The sequence below is a fragment of the Capsicum annuum genome, chromosome 6 (assembly GCF_002878395.1).
Source record: "Capsicum annuum cultivar UCD-10X-F1 chromosome 6, UCD10Xv1.1, whole genome shotgun sequence".
Classification (NCBI taxonomy): Eukaryota; Viridiplantae; Streptophyta; class Magnoliopsida; order Solanales; family Solanaceae; genus Capsicum; species Capsicum annuum.
The window spans coordinates 65,690,018-65,708,639 of record NC_061116.1 but is presented as its reverse complement, the minus strand read 5'-3'; the positions used below and the strand labels follow the sequence as shown (position 1 = coordinate 65,708,639).

Below are 18,622 nucleotides of genomic sequence, written 5' to 3'. Positions count from 1 at the left end.
TATATATATATATATATATATATATATATATATATATAAGGTGATATAATTAAGAGATTTAAAAGAGTAATTTTAAGCTATTTAAAGTAGCAAATACATGAGGAAAAATTTAAGAAAATTTTTCCTCATGTATTTGCTACGTTAAAAAGCTTAAAATTACTCATTTAAATCTCTTAATTATGTGTAATATGCTATACTTAATACTGACTATTAGAATTCCTTGACACACGTTAACACATCTATTGCAGATAGTCAATGTTTAGTTTATACTATCCTATCCTATTTGGTATCATTATTATAAACGTTATATTTGATTACTTCAAATGAATATCTCTCTCTATATATATTGACATTTTCTCAAATTTTTCCTCATGTATTTGCTATGTTAAAAAGATTAAAATTACTCATTTAAATCTCTTAATTATGTTTAATATGCTATACTTAATACTGACTATTAGAATTCCTTGACACACGTTAACGCATCAATTGCAGATAGTTAATGTTTAGTTTACGTAAAAGCCACACAAATCTCGTGTATAGTGAAAGAGTAATCAGATAATATCTTCCATTCCCTTAAATAACGTCATTAATTACCCATAATTATATAGTGTATGATTAAATATAGTAACTAAAATTTAAATTAAAAAAAAAAATTCTTAAACAATACTGTTAATTGTCTTCACTGTTGAATTACGTTCTTGAAAAAAAAAACAGTCGTCTTCTTTCTTGAATTTTCAAAAAAAAAAAAATGAGCATCCCCATATTGTTGCGTCATTTCGGTGTCTGAGAGTCAGAAATTATTTATCAATCCTACAAAACTGATGCAATTATTGTTTCGGAAAGTATTAACTTTTTAAAATTGAGCTACGATCGAGATGGAATTGTATATTGACGAAGTTCGTAAAAAAAATTGAAGTGAAATACATTGTTAATAGTAACTTTTATCCAATCACTACTAGAAAACTGTAAATTACATGGGGATTTTACCTAAGGAATAATATCACAGGAAATACATGCGGATTTACCTACGAAAATATTAAATTCCTTAACATTAAAATATATTACATGCGAACTATATATTTGCAACAAATTCCGCAGGTAAATTTGGCGCCATATTGCCAAATTTTATACTTGCAGCATTACCTGGGGAAATATATCAGCGAGTATTTTATCTCTAGGTAAATCCGCAGGTATATGGACATATATATATATATTTTTTAAAATCCATAGAAAAATTCCTAGGTAATTTATCCTAACAATTTATATAGAGATATTTTGGTGGAAATTTATGTAATGAATTTTATTACCTGAGAAATTATTTGGAGATTTTGTCCTGTGAATTTTGCTAGAAATTTATTCTTAGGGATTTAGCTGCGAAATTATTACTTGCGACATTACCTTGGGGAAATGTACCGGAGAATATTTTATCTCTAGGTAAATCCATAGCTATATGGACAAATCTATATATTTTTTAAATTCATAGAAAAATTCTCAGGTAATTTATCTTACGAATTTACATAGAGATATTTTGGTGGAAATTTATGTATTGAATTTTATTATCTAGGAAATTATTTAGGAATTTTCTGCTGCGAATTTTGCTGGAGATTTATTCTTGGGGATTTACCTGCAAAATTATTACTTGCGACATTATCGGGGGATTGTGTTGCTATAAATTTAGCTGAAATTATTGCTTGGGGATTTACCTACGAAATTATTACTTGAAAACTTATTGGGGGATTGTGTTGCTACAAATTTAGCTGAAATTATTTTTTGAGGATTTACGTAGGATTTTTGTGACTTGAAAAATTTAAATAGGAAAAGGATAAACTTGAAGAATAAAAAACATAAAATAAAAAAAAAATTAGACATTAAATCGGTGGACACGTATAATCAAGCAAAAGATGTTCAGGAAATTAAAATTAGTTTGTTGACATAGATGGTATCACATATGTATTTGAGCTAAATAAACCTTAGCTTGACTCGTTATTTTATCACTAAAAAAATAAAAAGGTGAAATTTCGTTGGCCTAAGAAGGGGCGAAGAACGACTCGGGGCTTAAATGGAGCGTGTTTTTCTATTGATTAATTTAAATATAATTGTAAGACATCATACTATGCACGATAATATAATATATCAATATAATGTACATTTAGGAGTCGTTTGGTGTGAGATATAATGTATAATAATCACGAAATAAAATAAAAAATTATTTTATTTTACATTAAGCTGAAAGTATTAGGCAGTTTAAGAATTATATATATATATATATATATATATATATATATATGATGAGATTAGGGGTGTGCATTATGTTTGTTCGATTTGTTTGTTTAATATCAGTTTGATTTTTTTATTTTCGGATTAACGAAAATGACAACCGTAATCAAACCAAAATAAATCCGATTTGATTCGATTTCTATAAATGCGGTTCAGTTATTTCAAATTTTTATTTCGATTTTGAAGATTAAAGTAATGAGTATTTCTTTGTCATGACCGGACATTTAAAATTGGTGATTTTTTTTAGAAAAAAATAATTTTTTTCAAATCTATTTTTCATGTTCAAATACAAATAACTCAACATTGATGAAATGAAATGAAATAATGAAAAAATATTATTTATACTGAATATATAAAATAATTTATATATATATATATATATATATATATATATATATATATAACTATAAAATTTATATATAAAATAAAATAAATATATTATTCATATAATTTTAGTTTTTCAGTTTAACAAATTTTTTTGAAAAATAAAAAACCGAACCGTTTTAACCGAATTTTTAAAATTTAAAACCAAAACCGGACCAAAAAATAGAAAAATCAAAACCAAAATTAAATTTTCTCCAAGAAGACAAGGAGAAGACCCGAAATCAAAGTTTTAATTGTTTGAGAGATATTAGAAATCAAAGGTTAGTTTCTTTAGCTTCTACTGTAAACTCGATACTTTTTTTATTTGCAAAGGTCTCCACTCGATCATTTTAAAGTTAAAGGTTTTGGTTTTGTGTGTGTTGACACCCAATTTTATCGCTCGATACTCCTTTTAGACTGCTGTTTTGTCAAAATCATTAATTTCAAATATTAATAATTTTTATTATTGATTTTAAAGTAATATATTATGTGTCGTATTTTTATTTACACAATTTATTCACAACTGATCTGAGAGTAATTATATTATTTATTTTACTATTATTATTATTGTATTAATCCGTAACCTTAGTCAATTTATTTTTTTCCAATTTATTTATTTTCTAGCCTGATTTTGTCAATTTTTAACAACTTTAGCCTATTTTGTCCAATTTATTACAATCCTAGCTCAAATTGTGTCCAGTTGAACTCAGTTTCAAATTTCATTCAAAATTTTTAACCAAATTCTTAATCTTTAGATTTCAGCCGTTGATCAACATTTATTTATTTATTATTATTATTATTATTATTATTATTATTATTATATTTAAATAGCAGTCTAAGTCGATTCAATTATCTTCTTAATTATTATACCAACCCAATCGAAATCCCAAATTCAATTTTTAACCCAATTTTTAATCCCAATTTAACCGATCTCCTCAATTTTAGTCTCAGTCGTTCATCATATTTGATCAACGGTCAATATTAAATCAACTTTTACTATTTTTTCCTTGAAATTGAACTGCTTCAGACTATTTTTCTTGGACCGAGGGTCTATTGGAAACAACCAATCTACCTTAGCGGTAAGGTCCGTGTACATTGTACCCTCTATGGACCCCAATTTGTGGGACTAAATCAGGTTAATTTATTTTATATTATTATTTTTTACATTATATAATATTTTACATGGTTTTGCTAATATTTATTAAATCATTTCCGCAATTATACATTCCCATAATTTACAAACATTGTCTATTATTATTTTATTTTTTTTGGTATTATTATTACGTTTCCCTACATTTATTAAATAGCAGCCTATTCAATTATTAAAAATAATAATTTTATTTATTTATTAATATTAATTTAATATAGTTACTATATTTATTAAATATCAACCTAATTCAATTCAATTTTCCTAATTTATTTAAATTCTAGCCATTTATACTCAATTTGTGTCAATTGAGTTTAATTTGATTCGATCGAAATCTCCAATTCAATCTTTTTTTAACCTAATATCCAATCTCAATTTGACTCATCTCTTCAATTCTAATCTCAATTGTTCATCGTAGTTGATCAACGGTCAATATTAAATCAATTTTCATAAATATTTTTCTTGAAATTGACAACTTCGGACTATTTTTTCTTGAACCGAGGGTCTATTGGAAACAACCTATTTACCTAGCGGTAAGGTCTTCGTATATTGTACCCTCCACAGACCCCAATTTGTGGGACTAAATCGGGTTAGTTGTTGTATTTATTTTCTCGAAATCTCATAGAGAAAACAATCAAAAGATGTCACCTTGTTTGTTGAATACGAAGTGCATTGACATTATTATGCGATTGACATTATTAATTTTATTTACATAATTTATTTATAATTAATTTGAAAATAATAATTTTATTTATTTTTTAATATTAATTTTATAGTTACTATATTTATTAAATATCAACCTAATTTAATTCAATTTTCCTAATTTATTTAAATTCTAGCCATTTTATACTCAACTTGTATCAATTGAGTTTAATTCGACTCAATTGAAATCTCCAAATTCATAATCTCAATTGACTCATCTCCTCAATTTTAGTCTCAACTGTTTATCATATTTGATCAACGGTCAATATTAAATCAATTTTCAGTATTTTTTTCTTAAAATTGGACTACTTCAAACTATTTTTCTTGAATCGAGGGTTTATTGGAATTGGAAACAACCTATCTACCTTAGTGGTAAGGTCTGCGTACACTTTACCTTCCACAGACCTTTATTTGTGGGATTAAATCGGGTTAGTTGTTGTATTCATTTTCTCAAAATCTCATAGAGAAAATAATAAAAAGATATCACCTTAATTTATTATTATTATTATTATTACTACTACTACTACTATTATTATTATTATTATTATTACATTTATGCCCAACTTATTTCAAATTTATTATCGATAATTTTTATATAATATTTTCTATGTGACATACATAATTTATTTGTAAGAATAACAATTTTCAAAAATTATTATTATGAATTTATTATTATATTTAAATAGCAGTCTAAATCCATTTAATTATCGTTTCAATTTTATTTAAATTCTAGCCAACCTTATATCTAATTGATGTTAATTTTAACCTATTTTTGAACTCAATTTAGTTCATTTTTTAAACCAATTTTTAATTCTCTTTTCAATTTTAATCATAGCCATCGATCTCATGAGATTGATGGCTGAGATTAAATCTTATTTTCATATTAAAAACATCCAAATACCAAAACCCTAAACTCACTCTAAAAAATTTTTAGCCGCATCTCCTCTCTCGCTAAACTCCGACCACCTTCACAACTGGAGCCATTGCCGACGACGCCTTCACAGCCACTGAAATTTCCAAGCTGTCCGCACCACCACCGGTGACAACCAAGCTGTCCTCACCACTACCAGTAACAACTACAACAGTCGCCGACAACCAACCAGTCGTCCGCACCACCGCCATCGCCGCCAACAAACACCCTCCTCCAGAAGGTAAATCTCCAGATTAAATTTGCTCTTGGAATATATTAAATTTTTACATACTACCCTTGAATTACACTAAACCTTCACATTAACAGTTTGATTTCGTTGTTAGAAAGTAATTATTTGTGTATTATCAGCCAGCCAATTGGGTAAAGTTATTTTCTACAAAAATAGCAATAAACTTAATGCAGTTTCACAATAGAGACTCGATAAGAATACCTATGTGAAATAATAAACTTAGTGTAATTTTATAAATATTACAAATGGAGTCAGCGATAAGACTACCTCTGTTGAAATTATGAAACTTGTTTTGATAGATCATCGGCTCGAAAGAAGGCAAGGTAACTTTTTATAACGGGGAAAATATTACTGATTGCGACAATTTTATAGGGTCAATGAAAAGTGAAAACTTATGTACATGTTGAAATTTGAAAGGGAAAAGTAATATTGAAATTTAATTTAAATAAGAAAACATGTTAATATGAAAAGGAAATATGAAATATATTCTGGAAATTGTCTTTTTCTTTGAAGTTTCAAAGTTGTTGACATTGTTGTTGCAGTTGGGAAATTAAACATCCCCAAAAGGAAGAATGAAATCTCAACGTAATTATGGATTACACTGATGTATACTCCATGTTTTAATTCAAATTTCTGTCCATAAACTGTAAATATGTTCAAATTAACGAGACTCAAAGAAAAATATCACATTCATGAAAGTCCACTCATTTGTAACTATTGTCAAATTGTGAGAAGTTATGTTCACAACTGAGGGTTATGGCGGGATGAATATGATTTTTTTTTATCCTTAAGTAAAGGTCCCGAATAAGTTATTAGGATCAAGCGCTTATTATTATTGTTAGGTTTAGTCACTTGAAATGTGAATTAAAGAGTTGAAAATAGTTAAGTGTATGTGTTTTGAAAATGGTTAAGTATAGTGATCTGAAATGTCAATTAGCTATTTGAAAATGGTTTGAGTATAGTGACTTGAAATGTGAATAAGTTATTTGAAAATTATTAAGTGTAGTGACTTGAAAATAATTAAATGTAGTTTCTTGAACTTGTAAACTTGTGACTTGAAAACGGTTAAGTGTAGTTACTTGAAATTGTGAACTTGTGACTTGAAAATGGTTAAGTGTAGTCACTTGAAATGTGTACTAATAACTTGAAAATAATAAAGTATAGTTACTTGAAAATGATTAAGTATAGTTACGTGAAATTGATTAAGTATAGTGACTTGAAATGTGAATTAGTTAATTTAAAATAGTTAAGTTTAGTGATTTGAAATGTGTACTAGCGACTTGAAAATGTTATAAGTGTAGTGACTTGTGATGTGAATTAGTTATTTGAAAATGGTTAAGTGTAGTGACTTGAAGTGTTTAGTGGTGACTTTAAAATAGTTAAGTGTAGTTACTTGAAATGTGAATTACTCACTTGAAAATGGTTTAAGTGTAGTCATTTGAAATTGTGAACTTGTGACTTGAAAATAATTAAGTGTAGTTACTTGAAATGTATACTTGTGACTTTAAAATGGTTTAAGTGTAGTGACTTGAAAAGTATACTAGTGACTTTAAAATGGTTAAGTACAGTCATTTGAAATTGTGACCTTGTGAACTTGTGACTTGAAGATGATTAAGTGTAGTTACTTGAAATGTATACTTGTGACTTTAAAATGGTTAAGTGTAGTGGCTTGAAATGTGTACTTGTGACTAGAAAATGGTTAAGTGTAGTCACTTGAAATGTAAACTAAGTTACTTGAAATTATGAACTTGTGACTTGAAAATAATTAAATGTGGTGTCTTAAAATGTATAGTAGTGATTTTAGAATGATTAAGTGTAGTTGTAACGCTTTGAATCTGGTACCCAAAATGCTACACGGTGCTCATGACCCCGAAGGACCACAAGCTAACCCATGTCTGATATCTGTAACTGGGCACTGCATAAAATACTATATAAATGTGGAAAAAGGCTGAAAGGCCATAGGTTCAAATATCTGATAAAACATAACATCTGGAAATACGGTATATCAATACCAAAATAAAACTGAAATAATTGTCTGAACATACTATAGTTTGGAAGACTCTAAAACTAACTGAATAAGGAGTTGATGGGGCATGTCTCCAACTAACCCCAACTACTGAAATAAACTAAGTACTAAAAGAATGAAATAATCAAATAATAACAACCTTGAATGATGAAGACTCACTGCTAGTCTGACTGTTGAAACTGGAATACTACTGATGCTCTGGAGCTCGTGCTTCTGAACCTATAGTATAAAACATCATAGCGCAAATGCGTCAGTACGATTGAATGTACTGGTATGCAAGTGAGGTAGGCTGAATGCAAGGGTTCATATGCATGAACAATACTGACTGACTAAGTAACATGAACATGAGAATACATGCATGAATATATGAATGGTAACTGGGATCATGACATCACTGAATGTGAATACTGATAACATTCATTTTCGTATAACTGATATACTATTATCTGAATGATTGTGTCTGACAGTCTTATTTCTGTTGAAACTAGCTGAGTTCTGTACTGAACTGGATGACTGTATCTGACAGTCTTGAATTCTATAAAACTATCTGAGTTTTATTACTCAAACTGTAACTATGGGAAGTAGTCATCTAACCGACATGCCCCAAATGATATAATATAATTGAGTTGGGGTCCAATCTGTAACCCCAATTGGAAGGGTGTCAATATCGCGCCACTGGTAAGGACAAGCTGTAAGTAATCCCTCCTCTAATAGGTACTTTAAGGAGAATGGTGAGACCCTCATATAACAGGTTAATCCACCTCATCTATCCTCATCTAGCAGGTTTGATGTCTCAACCTACACCAGCTATGTAGCTCTGGAGCGCAAGGATTGCTTTTAAGAATCACACCCTCTACTCGTAGGTGAGTTCCCATCCTTGGGCTCACTCGATATTGAATCCTACTCCCATCTGATTAGACACTGAATTAATTATACTAAACTGACTGAACTGAGATAACTAAGTTCCGTTAACTGACAGAATATTACTGAGATTTGATAACTGACTGAGATTACTGAGTTTTCCTGAGTCATGAGACTGACTGAATTCTACTGAACATGGCTTGCCTAAGAGTATCTTGAAAACTGACACTGGCTCTAGGTACACAACTAAATTATCGGGTACAATACCCCCAGGACTCGATAGCATGAAACTAACAAGACATGACACTTCTTGACAGATAACCATAGTCAACAATTCATAGTACAATCATTGAGGATTTTCATGAAGTATTCGCATGCTATAAGCTTACACGTGAATAGGAATGCATGTAAACATATCATAATTTTATAAGCCTAATCTCATGAGCATTACGTTAATCTATTACAAAGCATAACAATAACGTGGGAGTCATATCAAACATAAGGGAGAAACATGGATTCATCAATTTTGGTCACAAATGAGTCATAAGGCAAAATTCCTATTCCCTTAGGCATTTTATCAAACACCTTGCATGCATATCTTTAGGCTTAGGCATGAATATTGAAATAATACTTCATGGCAATATTTTACACTTCCAATGCAAGAATTTCAACAAATACTAACATATTTTCATGATAGTCATTAAAGACTTCAACTTGGAAATCAAACAACAACATAAACATGGATATAATTTAATTCATACCATGGAATCCAAAGTTTATATTTCAAATAGGGTTTCTTGAGCTTCATGGGTGAAAGGAACCCATGAATCAATACTTGACATATCTGAGTGGATGATTTCTTTAAGATTGGTGGAGAAAAACTTGAATTCTTGCCTTAGGATTAGACACCTAGGGTTTCTTGTTCTTGGGGATTGATCTTTGAGAGAAACCCTAATTTGGTGTTATGGATGAATAAAGAAGGTATGAGCTTTGGTATGGTATAATTAGGGGTTAAAACAGGTGAAAAAAGACCCAAATAGCCTTTTAAAAATGGCTTAAAATTATTGATCGAAAGTGGCGACGATTTGAGCGACGGTCTATCGCTGGATCGACGGTTCGTTGGTCCTGACCGTCGCACTTAGCCAGAACCTAAACTTTCTGCCTCGTCTGCGATGGTTTGGGCGACGGTTCATCGCTAGCTCGACGGTCCATCGGTCCTGACCATCGTACTTGAACAGAAGTCGGGTTCACTGCCTTAGTCGCGACAGCTTGGGCGATGGTCCATCGGCCTGACCGTCGCTTCTGGGCAGTTCCGACAGTTCTCTGTAAAATATCCATAACTTTTTACTCTGATACCGAATTTGGACGAAATTGGTATCGTTGGAAAGCTAATTAAATTTTTCACATGATAAAAAGTTAAAATTGGAGAAATTCTATCTATTTTAAACATTAACCATTTATAAATTCATCACTAACTCTTTTGAAGATTAAATTTAACTTAAAGAAAGTTTGGGGTATTACAATATCTCTCCCTTTGGAACATTCGTCCTCGAATGGGACTGACTAGACTGGGAAAGCTAATAAACTGATCTTACTTAAGGGACGTGAACATTTGAACATGTCTATATGACTGGAACTTCTGATATACTGAAATTTCATACTGAATATGCATATCTGATGCATAGATATATGACGGATAGTCTTCATGAATGCATGGCTGAAATTACTGATCAGCTGAGTTTCTCGTGATAAGAATGCATATCTGATGCATGAATACGTGACTAACATGATACATGAACATATAACTGGATATGCAATGGTATTTGATACCAAGTTTATAACTGAAATCTGAACATAAAATTGAATAAGCTTAAGGAAAGCTATTACCTTGGGTTGAGTCTGAGTTTATGGAGAAGAGGTAAGAATACTTAGTTCGCATGTCTGCTTTTGCTTCCCAAATAGCTCCCTCAACAGACTAAATTAACATATTCTTATGCAAAATGAGTTTGAAAGAAAGACACAAGAAATACTAGTTGCTCAAAGTGCATCAATTGTGGAATGGGGGTGAGAAAGGAATTGGACTTATTGATGAAGCATGTATACAAGAAATCATCTTTAAATGATGAACGCCCATCTCAAGAAAACAACCAAGCTTATGAGGATGAAAGTGATGATGACTTTGACGACGTGAATGAAAGTGATTCTAATCCTGATAACGTGGATGGAAGTGATTTTGACCCTGATAGTTGGTAGTTTTATTGAGGATTTAAGTTTGAAATATTTTATTTTGGACCATTGAAGACTCATACATTATTAATGAAAATGTTATGAATTTTTTTTTTTTTTGTTAGCTATAATGGTTTACATTAGACTTGTATTAAATAATATTTTTGAGAATTATTGGAGGTTTTAAATAAATTTTTGACCAATTATGAAATATTTTTAGTAATTTACGTGTGGATTATTACTTGAAAATTTTCATGGGGATGTACATGCTAAATATTCATGAAAATTTTCTTGAGAAAATTTGTTCTTGCGGATTTACTTGGGGCATTTCATATGAATTTTCGTGCGAAATAGTTTCATAAATATCTGCAAGAATTTTTTTTTATTAATTAGGAATTTTTACCTCTAAACTTCCTTTGAATTTACTTGGAAATCTTCTTGGGGAATAATTTGTGAATTTTTTCATAGAAATTCGCAGGTAAAATCCCTTTGTATGAATTTTTACCAAATAATCCATGTAAAATTTTGATAGTTAATCGCAAATAAATCCGCAAACAACGTGCTTGCGGATTTATTTCCGTAGCTAAATTACCTAGGGATTTTATAAATCCGCAGTTAATAATTACCTACGAAGGTATTTCCTTTGGATTCTAATTGGTAAGAAAATCCTTAGGTAATCAGATTACTTGAGATTTTACCACATTATCTCTATGAAAATCTCCAGGTAATAAGCACTTTTCTTTAGTGAATTATCATAAGGAATGATAATGGATTGAGGGTTTACATTGAGTTGAAGAAATAGTTTTTGGGGTTTGTTAATTTTCCGCTGTGTATACCCACTTTTGACAAATTGAATAAGGATATCGAGTTTGATTGTAAAATAGGGGCAGTACTGTGTATTGAAGATAGTGAATCTAATTTTGTTGCGTTAACGATCATTGAAACGCAAAATTAGTATTCATTATATGTTCCAAATTTGAAGTAAAAAACTTCATTTATAGTTGAAAGAACACCGAAATAAAGGTTAACCAGCTTTATAAGGATAAGGAAACTCTGTTATCAGTAATGGCAAAATATGCGATATCAAATGGCTTCAACACCTTTGCTAAACGATCTAACAAACAAAGGTATGAACCGAAATATTATCTTTATTTGTTAATGGTTTAATGTATTTTTTTTGTAATAGGTGTTTTGAACGAATTGCTGTTTGGACGATGTTATCTATTTGTTGAAAGATGTATTAATAATGTATAATATGTACTTATACATTCGAACTAATGTATAATGAGATCGTAACAGGGCAATTTCAGCATTTTAATTAAAATCATGAATTTTATAGCTATATTAATACATTGACTACCTGTTTATATTTGATACAACTATGTACTGCACTGTCGTAACAAAGACTGCAAATGGGTCCTCGAGGCGTCTTGTATGAATCATTCGAAAATCTTTGTGATAAAAAAATTTGATTCGAAACATACATGCAGTCTTAGTGATAAAGTACTGAATAACTTGGTTGCGACAACAATTTTTGTGAGTAAATTTACAGTACCAAAATTAATTAATTACAAGAGAATACACACACCCGTGGACATAATTAAAGAGATGAAGGTTGTTTATGGAGTTGATATTAACTACATAATGGCTTGGCACGTAAAAGATAAAGCAATTGCAATGCTTAGAGGTGGACCAACTGATGGATATCGAAAAACATTCCGTTATATCTATAAGCTGAACCAGGTGTATCCTAAATCTCACATTCGGATGCATAAGGCATTAGATAATGAGTTTAAATACTTGTTTATTGCCTTACATCTCATGATAAGGGGTTTTGAATTTTGCCGACCTGTCGTAGTTGTTGATGGTTCTCATTTAAGCTGTCCATACAAAGGAAAATTTGTATCAGCAAGCACTCTTGATGGTGCAGGTGTTATTCATTACTTTTAAACTTTTGTCTGTGATTGTTATGCATTTTTTTATGTATTGAAAGTGATTATACATTGATGTTTTATGTATAATAAGTTATAGACTTGCAAAAACACTAACTATAATATTGACCTACACATATTGTATTGGAATGTGTTTTTTTTTTTTTAATTTAGGATGTATTCTGCCATTAGCTTACGGTGTTGTAGATGCAGAGAATGACAATGAGTGGACTTGATTTTTTCATTAATTTAGTGATATATTTGGGGAACGGGACAATATGTGTGTTGTATCGGATCGAAATGAGAGTATCATAAAAGGTGTGAGCATTGTTTATCCTAATATCCCCCATCTAGCATGTATTTGAAATTTATGAAAAAATGTTTGCACATATTTTAGAAAAGGCAAAGATAGACTTAGTGACCTTTATTATTCCCTGGCTAAATCTTATAGAAAAAAAGATTTTGATTACATTATGTCAAAGGTTGCTAAGGTTGATCACAGGGTTAAGGAATATCTGGAAGAAGCTGGTTATGAAAAATGATCTCGATGTCACTCGCCTGTGAATAGAGGTAGAAAGATGACCTCTAATATGACCGAATGTATTAAAGATTACTTGGTAGAGGCTAGAGAACTTCCTATTCTAGGTTTCCTTGAAGAAGTTAGAATTTTATTTGCCGCATGGAATTGTAAGAACAATAAAATTGCATCTTATACCAACACAATACTCGGGAGAAGATTTCAAGAAATTCTGACTCTTAATGGGGCTAAGGCTTTGCGTATGACGGTATGTATTAGAATATTTTGTGTAATTAAATATCTTTTTTATTCATTATAACTTTTTATGTTAGCATCTGTATTAAATAATTTATTTCTAACAGGTTAAGACAGCTGGTAGTTATCTTTACCGTGTATATGAATCGGGAAGGAGGTACATTATTGATATTGATCATGGCACGTGCAACTGTGGCCGGTATCAAATTGATAAAATACCCTGTCCACATGCAATTGTCGTGTTAAACAGTAAAAATATTTATGTAAAAGATTATGGTCGTTACTGCTCAGAATTATACAGGCCAAACGCCATTGTTAAGACGTATGAACTCTCGATAGTTCCAGTGCCATACATAATGGATTGGAATGTTCCACAATTTGTTGATGATGAAGAAGTTATGCCACCCAAATACAAAAGACCTCCGGGTAGGCCAAAGAAAGGAAGACATTTGAAATCTAGTGACTTACTTACTTCAAGTTCGAACTATTGTGGTAAATGCGGACGTGCAGGTCACAATCGAAGGACGTACGATTTCTTCCTAAAGGAAACGTGACGAAAATATTTCATTTATCTATATGTTGATTTTTAGTTTGATTTTGTTTGAATAATCATTTTCCTTAGATTATGTTGACACTCTTGAATAATTTTGAATTATGTTTTATATTGTTAGTTGAAGTTTAATTCTTAATAAGTGTTTGACATTTTCATAACAACGTTATACATTATACATAGATCAAATTGCATTGCCTTGTTTATGACCTTTATAACTGACCACATATATAATTTTATGTTTAAAAAAATAAAATAAAAGGCACATTCATGTGTCGTATTTTATTCAAATTTTCGTTGACATTCAATAATGTGTTATGTATATGATAATGTATTATACTTAAGTATATATGTATGATATAAATTGATTTTGGTATAACTTATTCTTATTTTCTATACAGTAATAAACTTTTAACAATTTGTATGATGTTATGTAATACATAACTGTAAATGTATAAGTTATATGTTCAATGTATCATTTAGTTGTAAAAGAATTTATATACTGAAAATAATACAATGTGTTACATTATATATATATATATAACATTACCTATATAACTGACCACATGTACAATATTATGTTTAAATCACAAAATAAAAGGCACAATAAGGTGTCGTATTTTATTCAAATTTTAGTTGACATTCAATAATGTGTTATGTTTATGCTAATGTATTATATTTAAGTATATATGTATGATATAGTTTTATACTTTATTAATATGTATGATGTTAAACAAATTTACATACTGGAAATAATACAATGTGTTATATATACAATTACACATTAATGTGTAATTTATTTTATACGTTATATATATAATAATGTACGACAAACATGATATCTACTAAACTATATAGAAACAATACAATATGTTGTACGTCATTGCTATACGTTCTTCTAAAAGATATGTATGTATAACAATATTAAGGACATCCATAAATTCTAAATTAAAATCTTACACAAAAAAATAACAAATATTGTAACTGTTTAACATCAACTACTAAAACATCAATTAGATGTTCCCATGCAGACTATTTTAAAAAAGTGCTACTCTAAAGTAATAATTGCACTTTCGTCGGTTGATTGGAGATAACTAGTCCTTAGACGAGGAGGATCGTCATTATCACTTGTGTACGCTTCATTTGCCTTTGTCACTCTGTAATGCCATAGTAATGAAGCATAGCGTGCACATTGACTTTCAACATCAAAACCACATAACTTCACTGGCAGTCCTTCACTTAATATTTCTGTATATGCAGCCACAAAGACACCACAATCCTTGATTTGAAAAAAATAGTGTAATAACAGTCCATTCAATAATTATAACATGATAATACATTTAAAAAAAATATAAACCAAAATCACTTGCAAACTAGCAGACGCTTGCTGTGGTATGTTTTAAACGTATTAAACATCAAATAGATTTTGACTGATAAGTTGAGTGCGTGGATCAAGCTTGTCTTTGTACGCTTCCAATGTTGCCCAGTTAGTTCGCTCTGTCTTTTAGAAAAACCCACTATCTGACGAATAAGTAGGCAACATCACTGCCAACTTTTGTATTTCATTTGGTGGTTCCCTTTTTCTTATACTTGATAATGAGTCATACACACGTATCACTCTCTCTTTCAACATAATTACAGCTAACACCAAGTGCAATTCTTTTCCATAATTTACTGGAACATATACCTCATCAATCATATGCCATGATAATCCAGCAGGAATACAGAATCTATTAATTATGTTTATAATTGCATCTTCATTCTTAGCCACAACATATGATTCTGCATGGTCTTCTTGCATAGATATCTGAATTGTTGGACAATCTGGATAATATTGACTATGTGTCTTCTCGATATATGTTTTAAAGAAGCAGCTGGTTGTTGTATATCTATAATTATCACACAGCTGTAGCTTTGATTTTTTTCTCAAATGGTAGAAGATCACATCTAAATGCTACATGTGATGATAAGGTAAAAGATAAAAAAACAATCACACTAATGATGACTGCCACTAAATGTATGATAAAGTATTATACATCCTTCTCTATGTATGATGCAATATTTTACTACCGATTCTAATATTAACTTTAATTTCTAACAATAACAAAATGATGATATGGTATTATAGTTAAGTTTCTAATAAAAACAGGTGCTACATGGAATCTTAGGTATTAAATTTCAGTTTACATGTATGAGGCAAGTTTTTTAATCCAGATTATACTTCATTTTACCTCAGTATTAGACATAAGATTTTACTGCATATTCTACATCATTCCAACTTCAATATTATTACTTCAGAATTTACTTCATTAGTATACATCATTTTTATGTATGATGCAAGATTTTACTGCAGATTCTATAAATAATTTCAGCTTCTAACAATAACATGTGATAAATGCTTCACATCTAAATGCTACATGTGATAATCACACTAATGTATGAATCACTGCCACTAAATGTATGATAAAGTATTATACATCCTTCTCTATGTATGATGCAAATATTTTATCGCCGAATCTAATATTAACTTCAATTTCTAACAATAACAACATGTATGATATGTTATTACAGTTAAGTTTCTAACAAAAACAAGTATTACATGTATGAGGCATTAGGACCAAAATCTTGATCTTCAGCCGAGAAAATTAGGACCATTTTTCTAACAATAACAAGTGTTACATGTATATAGACAGATTTATTCTAAAAATCCAATATGGTTGACAAAAAAGTACCGGCAAATCTACCATATCAGGACTGTCCTATTTGTCCAATCCTTCTTCACGACCTTATTCCTTATCAACCATTTTCTCATCCTATATAAAATAACAATACGCAGGTATGAAATATTTCATCAAAGTAACCTATATGTGTATAATGTTAATCATACATAGCAAAATAGAAGTGGTTAAATATAGTAGTTATATATATATATATATATATATAAGGTGATCCAGGAATAATATTACATAACTAATTATACATAACATATATATATAAAATGATGTTCATAAATACCTATACACAATCGGTAATACTTAACATTTATATACGTAACATTTGTTCAATATACCTTTTAGTCGCTTTGAACGTCAGTTGTTGTTGTATATTTAGTATGTGTGTTGACACTCGCTGAAATATCTGTGCCCATAGGTTGAATTGTAACTAGTTCATCATTTGTGATTTCATTCACTGGACCCATGTCCCCATCTTCATGCTATTTAATAACAAAAAAAAATAGGTTTACATATGGTAGCTTGGCAGATTTATAGTAACAAACCAATATGATTGACAAAAAGTACCGGCAAATCCTCCATAGATGGACTTTCATGTTTTTCGATTGTTCTTCGCGACCTTGTTCCTTATCAATCATTTTCTTATCCTATATAACATAAACAATACACATGTATGAACAATTCATCAAAGAAATATGAAAATGAATGATTTTTTTTATACCAGTGATTCTTTATTTTTTTTAAAGCTTTAACGACCTAAGTAGGTATATTGGAAATTACTGTTACCAGCTCAACAAATATTTTTTCAACCTTATAATGTACAGGAAAAAATATAATATTAGAAACACCTCAATCTTTTTTTTAAAAAAAAATTATCAAATAAGAATTTTAACTTACAAAGTAGTTGATGTAAGTCTTTATCTCCTCTATGTTTAGTTAACTTAGAAGTCCCTTCAGGCATTGTGGTAGATGAAGGAGCAGACTTGACTTGGTCACGTTCAGGAGACATAATAATTTCTCCTTGACGACCTTGTTCAAATTGAGTTGATGCCTTATCTGTTGAATCCTCTTGATTTTTAGAAAAAGAATCCGACACATGACGTACTGAACGAGCACGTGTGGATTTCTCGTCATCCTTCGTCCCTGGACTTTTTTCCTGAAACATAACTGTCTTTCTTCTCTTTGATGCTTATTCAGCTGATAAAGGTGAAGATAAATCAACCTTTATCAGAATTTCCCGCGGTGGTATAGTGCTGAAATCATCAAATTCTTCAATTGTAGTAACAACAGGCAATTGATCTTCATTAGCCCTCATTTTCAACATTCGATCAATAGATGTTGAAGCAGTAGATGTTGGCACTGGATCAAATATCTCAAAATCTTCTGTAAAAGACAAATCCAACCTCTGAACTTTTTCACTTGTAGGTTGTAAATTCTTGTAAGAAAACTGAAAAAGTGAATTTAAAAATGAAATATTAGGACTTCAATAAATTGAATTGAAAAAGAAAATAATTATAAGGTTATACATTTATCTTACTGAACATGCCAGCCATAAAGGACTCATACTTAGGCCTGGTATATTTCATAGACCAGTTGAATATTCTTGGGATGATGTTTCTCTGACGGACAATAGTTTTTTATCGATCTCAAAGCAGTACTCAAACATCCAAACATTGAGTACATGCGGCATGCCACCCAAAGAATATAACTATTTTGCGGCAAAGAAATCCTACCTCCAAGAGTTCTTCAACTTATGAAATGTAATCTTTCCCCATGGGAAGTGTCTGTACCGACCATCCTCAACCATATGGAAGTGGGCTAAATTGATGGGTGATTTACGATGCTGAAAAAAAAATATATGAACAAAGTATAATA

General features: G+C 30.1%; 1 protein-coding gene across 4 annotated transcripts; it reads left to right on the top strand.

The window, feature by feature from the left end:
* The first annotated feature begins 5,387 nt into the window (after positions 1–5,387).
* LOC107873366 lies at positions 5,388–14,154 on the top strand. 4 transcript variants are annotated; one of them, XR_007057047.1, is made up of 3 exons: positions 5,388–5,640; positions 8,459–13,478; positions 13,573–14,154. XR_007057047.1 is itself a non-coding variant. In XM_016720202.2 (3 exons), the coding sequence occupies exons 2-3, from the start codon at positions 13,272–13,274 to the stop codon at positions 14,017–14,019; spliced, it is 654 nt and encodes a 217-aa protein (XP_016575688.1). In that variant the 5' UTR covers positions 5,390–5,640; positions 13,176–13,271; the 3' UTR covers positions 14,020–14,154. The 4 variants fall into 4 exon arrangements, 3 of the variants coding, with proteins under 3 accessions (XP_016575688.1, XP_016575689.1, XP_016575687.1); XM_016720202.2 differs by having other exon boundaries at positions 5,390–5,640; positions 13,176–13,478; XM_016720203.2 differs by having other exon boundaries at positions 5,391–5,640; positions 13,196–13,478.
* The last annotated feature ends 4,468 nt before the right edge of the window (positions 14,155–18,622 follow it).